The 7,894-nt window shown below is 39.4% G+C and overlaps 1 protein-coding gene across 10 annotated transcripts in view; it reads left to right on the forward strand.

Moving 5' to 3' along the window:
• MOSPD1 (motile sperm domain containing 1) overlaps nucleotides 1-7,252 on the forward strand; it is a 32,401-nt gene extending 25,149 nt beyond the window's left edge. For 9 of the 10 annotated variants that reach the window (XM_007517001.3, XM_060182717.1, XM_060182718.1 and 6 more), the window contains 2 exons: nucleotides 2,231-2,392; nucleotides 5,876-7,252. In XM_007517001.3, coding sequence (XP_007517063.1) covers nucleotides 2,231-2,392; nucleotides 5,876-5,907 — 194 coding nt within the window. In that variant the 3' untranslated portion in view covers nucleotides 5,908-7,252. The remainder of the gene's footprint in view (nucleotides 1-2,230; nucleotides 2,393-5,875) is intronic. The other variant, XM_060182720.1, reaches the window with a different exon arrangement.
• Nucleotides 7,253-7,894: the final 642 nt, after the last annotated feature.

Consider the following 7,894-nt stretch of genomic DNA (forward strand, 5'->3'; position numbering starts at 1 on the left):
GGAATGAGAAGTTTCATCTCAAGTTTATTGTCCAAAAGCATATAGCAAGACCAAATTCAAAAGAGAAAAGAGTACTTATAATCCTACAAATCTGGCAAATCTGTTTGTATTCCTTGTTACTTTCCAGACCTTGTTTATGTGTATGAATACAATCTTATATTGATATATTTTCCACTTAAGAGAAACCAACAGAGCATACTTTTGCAAAATACCAAAGCACAGGTTCTTAAAAAAATGATTTCAAAAGGTCCAGCTGAATCTTAGTGGGTTTGCCTTAAGTACATCACTAAGGAACTGCTGTGTCTTTGCAGTGTTTGAGTTCGTGCCCTCTGGCTTAAGGAAATTACATTCTTTATTATTGTTTATTTTTGAAAATTATTAATTGAAAATGAACTAAAAGTCCTTCAATTGGGGATTGATTAAATTATGAATACAAGATGGGGTACCAGATGAATAGCATGTATAACATCGTCTTTAAAACAATTATTTTTTCATATTTATATGAATAATTATAAAACCTGAAAGGATCTATACTACGTTGTTAACCAACTGTTATCTCTAGGAGTCTGGAGTTATATAGATATTTTTGTTTTCTATATCACTATAAAAGTTTTTGCATCGGTTCTGTAGTACTAGCAAAAGAAGCTGTTTCTATTTTGGAAAATTTTAAGCATTTATGCAAATGTTTTTGGAATTCTGTAAATACAGTAGATTCCTTGAAAATACATTCACTGTGAACTTGTAATACACGTATAATTATAGATAAATGTTTTCCTTGAAAACTCATTTTTGTAACAAATATAACTATAAAGATACTTCATTTGGTAACTAAGACTTGCTTTTAGCTGTCTATGCAGTGGTTTGATCTCAAGGAATATTGATCAAATTTGAATTTGTTTTCACCTATCTGACTTTGATGAGGCACAATTAACTCCACATAACAGTGAAGGTATCAATAATTTAGAAAAGCTGCCTTTAATAATAATAAAATGAACTGCGCTACTATAATAAAACACAAAGATTGTGTTGCTGTTGGCTATTCCTTTTAATGAAAGACAGGGTAGTGAGAAAAGTCATATGACAGAAAATGTTGTCACTGGGCTTCTTCAAAATATAGGTAAGAAGAATATACACATGTAGCCAAAACTCTAGGCTAGCAGGCCCAGTAATGAATGTTTTTCAAATCATACTCAGTTAAGAACACTGCATAGAAAGTCTGCCATCTTCACAAAATTTCAAGCGCACAGTACAGTGTTAACTCCAGGCACAGTGCTGTCTAGCAGATCTCTAGACCTTATTCATCTTGCTTAATTGAGAATCTATGCCCATCGATTAGCAGCTCCCATTCCTCCTCTTACCCCTATCCCTGGCGACCACCATCGTGCTTGGAGTCTATGAGTTTAACTAGTTTCGATCTCTCATCTCAGTAGATAAATATGTCCTATCTGTCTTTCTGTAACTGGTATATTTCTTTCTGCATATTATTTCCCAGATACTGTTTCTTCTGCTTGTTTTTTTCTTTGTTGCCAGATGAGGGTGGAGCACAGAGCAGGACTTTTGATAAGCAGCTACTTTTGTTTCTTTTCTTTTTCTTCTTCTTTTTTTTTTTTAACCAGAGCACTACTCAGCTCTGGTTTATGGTGGTACAGGAGACTGAACCTGAGACTTCGGAGCCTCAGGCATGAGAGTCTCTGCATAACCATTATGCTATGTACCCCTGCCCAGGCAGCTACTTTTGAACACTCCTAGTACTTTATTGATTCCTTCACATTTTCAAAAATGGTGGCAGGATGTAGATGGCTGTTGTTCTTAGGGTCCTTCGTGTCCGGAGCCCTCCCTCCAGGGCAGTGGGCTCCAAAGTTGGAGTACGCAAAGCAATCCACTGGGATACAGGAAGGAAAAAAAAAAAAGAAAGCTTACTTTTTAGATTTGCCTGCTTGAATACTTTCTCATTATGGTGGGAGAGGGGAGGTTGGTGCCCTCCTCCCCACACACACACGTTCTATTAGGAACTTGGTACCTCACAATGTCATCTCAGTGCCCTATCCTATAATGGCTCAGAGCAGTGAGGTGTGATGGGCTACCAGAAGCCCCTTTGGGATGGGAATCATGGAGGAAGTGTCACTAGGAACTAGAGAAAACCAGACTTCCAGTGAATGGTGGGTAGCCTGTGATGGACATTTTCATTGTTCTTAGAAGCAAGCTCATGGGTGTTTGTTTTTTTTTCCAGAAAGCAGAGCTGTTTCTTCTGGACCTAGTTTGCTAACTGTCTTTCTGGGAGTGGTGTGCATTGCAGCTCTGATGCTCCCTACGCTGGGGGATGTGGAATCGCTGGTGCCTCTCTACCTCCACTTAAGTGTGAATCAAAAATTAGTGGCTGCTTATATTCTAGGTAAGTGTTTTCAAGATGTACGTGGGTTGTATGTATAGGTAATTTTGATGGCTTGGAGGTGGCAGTCTTATGTGGATGGAGGTGTGGTATACTTTTTTAAAAAATATATTTCCTCTTGTTGGCCTTATTTTTTATCGTTGTTGTAATTATTGTTGTTGTTATTGATGTCGTTGTCATTAGATAGGATAGAGAAATGGAGAGAGGAGGGGAAGACGGGGGAGGGGGAGAAAGACACTTGCAGACCTGCTTCACTGCCTGTGAAGCGACTCCCCTGCAGGTGGGGAGCCGGGGACTTGAACCTGGATCCTTACGCTGGTCCTTGCACTTTGCGCCACCTGCACTTAACCTGCTGCGCTACCGCCCGACTCCCAATTTTTTTTTTTTTAAGAATGCACATGTGGGGGCCTGGTGGTGGCACACCTGGTTAAGCACACATGTTGCCATGTTGAAGGACCTGGGTTTGAGCCCCTGCTTCTCACCTGCAGCAGGGATACTTCATGAGCAGTGAAGTAGGTCTGCAGGTCTCTGTCTCTTTCCCTCCCTGTAGCCCCTCTCCCCTTTCAATTTTTATGTCCTATCAAATAAAAATAGAAAAAAAAAGGGGGGGCTAGGAATGGTCACTAGGAGCAGTGGATTCATAATGCCGGCACCAAGCTCTAGCGATAACCCTGGAGGCAAAACAAGAAAAAAAAAAGTAATATTGCTTCAAAAGTACGTTGAGATACGGTATTTTGAGATTCAATTTTTTTTCTTTTTTGTTTTTATTTAAGAAAGGAGACATTAACAAAACCATAGGATAAGAGGGGTACAGTTTCACACAATTCCCACCACCCGATCTCCATATCCCATAGCTTTCCCATTCTCTATCCCTCTGGGAGCATGGACCCAGGGTCATTGTGGGATGCAGAAGGTGGAAGGTCTGGCTTCTGTAATTGCTTCCCCGCTGAACATGGGCGTTGACTGGTTGATCCATACTCCCAGCCTGCCTCTCTCTTTCCCTAGTGGGATGGGTCTCTGGGGAAACAGAGCTCCAGGACACATTGGTGGGGTCATCTGTCCAGGGAAGCCTGGTTGGCATCCTGATGGCATCCAGTGATTGAATTATTTGGCTTCTATTTAGCTTATTTATATAGTATCTAATACTGTACTTATTCAGTCATTTTCCTTTTGCTGGTCTTTAGTGGCATCGAATGTATATATATAGCATTTTTTTTGGTATATCTGGGGCCTCATGCATGCATATTTTTATTGCTCCTGGGTTGTTGGTGGTGGTGGTGGTTGAGGTGTGTGTGTGTGTGTGTGTGTGTGCGCGCGCGTGCGTGTGCGTGTGCGTGCGTGTGTGTGTGTGTGTGTGTGTGTGTGTGTTTTACCAGAGCCCTGCTCAGCTCTGGTTTATAGTGGGGCTGGGAATTGAACCTGGAACCCTAGGTGCCTCAAGCATGAACGTCTTTTTGCCTAACCATTCTGCTATCTCCCCAGCCAAATGTACATAGAGTGTAAAATGCATATGTTCTGTGAAATAGCATTCTTTTTTCAGGTGACACCAGGGAATGAACACACAGCCTTGCATGTGTAGTAGCCTAAGCAGCTTCCCAGTCTCATTTTTATTCTTTAGAGAAACAAGAGAGAAGAAAGATAATCCTAAAAGAGCTCCAACATCCATAGAGCTCCCTTGTTCTGTTTATGGTGCTCCCATGTGGTGCTCGGGTTGTAGCCCAGGCTTTCATGCATGGTAGTTATATGTGCTTTGTTGGGTGAGCTGTCTCCTAGTTCCCGAGACACAGTTTTTCTAGGAATTGCTTTTAGGGAACCACTTAGAGTGCATGTAGCGATAAGGTTGAACAATGCGGCCTTGTTTCATTTTGTGAACCTTTCTCTTGAAACCAGCTCCCTTGTTTCCTGTTAAAGCATTCTTTCAGTCACCCTGGATTGAAATCTTATAGTTAATTACTGTAACCAAGCGAACAACTATTCGATACCTACCATGTATCAAAGGCCAAGGCTCTAGTAATGAAGGGTTTTCTTCACATTCTCAGTTGGATTCCATGGTACTCTCTCTTTGTCACTTTTAAAAACTGCTGTTTTCTAAACTGTTTGCCTCTTTTCTATGCCCCTTCTCTTTCTGTTCCTCTTCCACTCTTTCCCCCTCAAAACTATTTATTACATTGCCATCAGGTTGACTATGTATGTATGTATATGGATATATATATATATATATATATATATGATTTATTGTGTTATTTATTTCATGACACAGAGATGAGAGAGACAGAGACAGACATCCAGAGCAGCACTCTGACATTTGAGGTGCTGGAAATTGAACCTGGGACCTCACACTTGGGATTTCAAAGCTCTACCCCTGTACCACCTCCCAAGTTGCCTACTTTGATCATATTATGACTGTTTCCTAATGAGAAACCACTGAACGTTCTCCAGAGTCTATAGAATGAACTGTAACACCATAGATTGGTATTTAAGACTCCCCACACTCTGAGAGCTTGCTGAGCTAATGTGATGTAGCTTCTCCCGTACATAAATCCTTGACTTGAGCTGATTAGATTTTTTTTTTTTTTTTTGCCTGCAGGGTTATCACTGGGGCTTGGTGCCTGTACTATGAATCCACTGTTCCCAGTGACCTTTTTTTTCCATTCTGTATTGGATAGGACAGAGAGAAATTTAGAGGGAAAGGGAGACAGGGAGGAAGAGACAAAGATAGACACCTGCAGACCTGCTTCACCTCTTGTGAAGCAACCTCCCTACAGGTAGGGAGCCGGGGGTTTGATTAGGTCTTTTGTTAACCACCAAAAAGCTATTCTAGGTCCTGATCCTCCAAGCCTGATTTCACTTGAAATACCTGTCCATCGCATTGTTCTATATGTTTCCTGCCTGACTTTGGGGCTTATTTCTGCTTTACCTGCTATGGTATCTTTTCTGAGGACCCCATCCCTATTCACTCATTCTCCTTCTCTATACTTGGTCATTCATTTTTTAAACTGCTTATTTAGAACTGATGCTTTTCTCTTATTGCATTTTGATGGTTGTATATATGGAGTCTCTTTAAGAGTGACAAGCCAACCAGGAATACCATACTTCTGTCTTTTTGTGACCCTAGGATACAAATAGGCCCACAGTGTTTTTGTTGATGAAGTCGCCAGGCTGTACTGACACTTTGAAATGGCATGTCTGCTATTATTATAGCTGATGTGACTGGTGAAAGTGGGAGGTATATTTGGTGCTTAAAAAAAATTAGCTGAGGCCAGACATTAGTGATTAAATTAAATCTACCCAGTGACTGCCCATTGCTGTAAATTGGATTTCTTCTGTATAAGATCAACTAAATTCAAATTGACTTTGAATTCTTGGTAGAGTGTATGCGTATGTGCTATATTTTATTTGCTCATTGAGGGCAAGACAATTGATAATGGAATGGAAGATTTCATAAAATGCCTGTTTATGACTGTTTTCCTTTTTTTTCCCTCTTAGGTCTTATCACAATGGCTATACTTAGAACATGAGCAAAGAATTCAATTGACTTCTGAAGTAAATTGATCTTGAAAATATGAATGTGGACTGCCTTTTATCTCTATTTCACTCCATCAACATGCTACAAACTATTGAATGATTTAAATTGCAAATGCATAATATATATTTTAAATTACTTTATAATTTTATTCAAAGGAGTGCAACATATTGTTACAGACAGCAAGGATACTTCCAGGTGACACCTAGGAAATTATTTAAAGTTCTTTTTTATATCTAAAGCTATCATGCAACTCTGATTAAAACATGTTATTTTCTCATCTTTTTTTTTCCTAATTTACTTTGATTGCTAAGGCCATGTACCCTTTCAAAGTTAAAGACCTTAAAGAGCAAACTGACCAGCCTAAAATTAAATCTATTTCCCAACTGCCATCAATGTTCTATATGAATCATACCTTATCTTCTATCGTAATCAGTTACCATGGTGTTTCTAAAATGAGTTTCACAGTTAGTGTGGAGAGTGTAAAAAGAACATTGAATAATGAGGGTTTCTGTTAGTTCCAGGGGCTCAGAGGAAACATATTCATTTCTCCTGGTGAACTGCAATATAAGCTGAGCTGTAGTCTGGACACCTAGCATAGAATTCTGGACGACCTCTGTTTGGTCCAAAACTACAAAAGGAGACAAGTATTTGTTTAGTTGCTTCACTCTGACCTTCCCTCTGAATAACATCTAATGTTAACAGGAGGGGGAGAAATCACTTTGATCTTTCTTCCCTGCTCCATGCTTGAATGAAAATGATTTAGCACAGATGCTAGTTTATATAGGGTGATTGCTCACCTTTAAACTCGAAGCCAAGTATGGGAAATCCTTGATATCTGTGTCTATTTTATATCAGTATCGCTGAGACATTTTTTAAGTTTGTATTTATTATTAAAACAACTTTACCAAAAAAAAAAGTCCCTGAAGCACAATTCTACATTTCTTTATAGCCTCTTCTGATCTCTAACATATATATGCAGTTTTAACTGTTTTGTCACAGTTACTGATCTTTTGTCTTGGGATTTTTATCTGAGATCACAATGCATTAAGAGTCTCTTGAAAAATCGTCTTTCAGTTTTCTTACAAGAAAGAACTTATGCACTGCTACTGTAGCATTCTCAAGGAATATACATCAGCATAAAACATACGCTTGAAGCTGGTCTTTGTAGGAAACAATACTTTGCTTCTAAAATAAAAGCTTTTATGTATACTCTTTCATAGAAAATCCTCATTGCTTAATGATTTGGGAAGCATAAATCATTAAATGAATTTTGTCTGTACATTGTGTAATGACTGAAAAGCACATAAATGTAATCTATTTTGAACTTTGTAAACACACTTATGTTTGGAGGTTATCTTTGTTTATCTATATCAAGTGTGTGTGTGTGTGTGTGTGTATGTTTGTATGTGTGTGTGTGTGAGAGAGAGAGGGAGAAAGAACACATTGTAATGAATAGAAATAACTAATAATAAAAGAAAATAGAGGGGTTTCACTTTGATTTACACATTTTATTTGGGCTACCACTGAAGAACTCAAAAGTTTTAGTCTTATTTCCTAAAGCTGTTAAATAATTCCTATTAAATAAGGAAAAGTAAGTGAAGTGAGTCAAAATGTCTCCTGCTATTTAATATGTTCCAGGTAGTGCACCCAGGACCTTGTGTGTATGTGTGTGCGCAGGAGGACAGAATACCTCAGTTCCAGGGATCTCATTACTGCCCCCCATTTTTAAGTTAGAGGAAAGAGGGAGAGACAGGAGAGAAGCCACAACCTCACCACCTGCAGATTCCCCCCAGTGTCATCTGTGATGTTCTCATGTGGTGCGAGGGATGGCTCCCAGGGCTTCGTGCATGGTAAGGTACATATCCCACTGGTTAAGAGAGAACCACAGCATCACTCTGGCACATGGGATACTGGAGATCCAACTCAGACCCTCATACTTGAGAATTCAACACTTTATCCACTGTGCCACCTCCTGGGTC

The sequence above is a fragment of the Erinaceus europaeus genome, chromosome X, assembly GCF_950295315.1.
Source record: "Erinaceus europaeus chromosome X, mEriEur2.1, whole genome shotgun sequence".
In the NCBI taxonomy this organism is placed as follows: Eukaryota; Metazoa; Chordata; class Mammalia; order Eulipotyphla; family Erinaceidae; genus Erinaceus; species Erinaceus europaeus.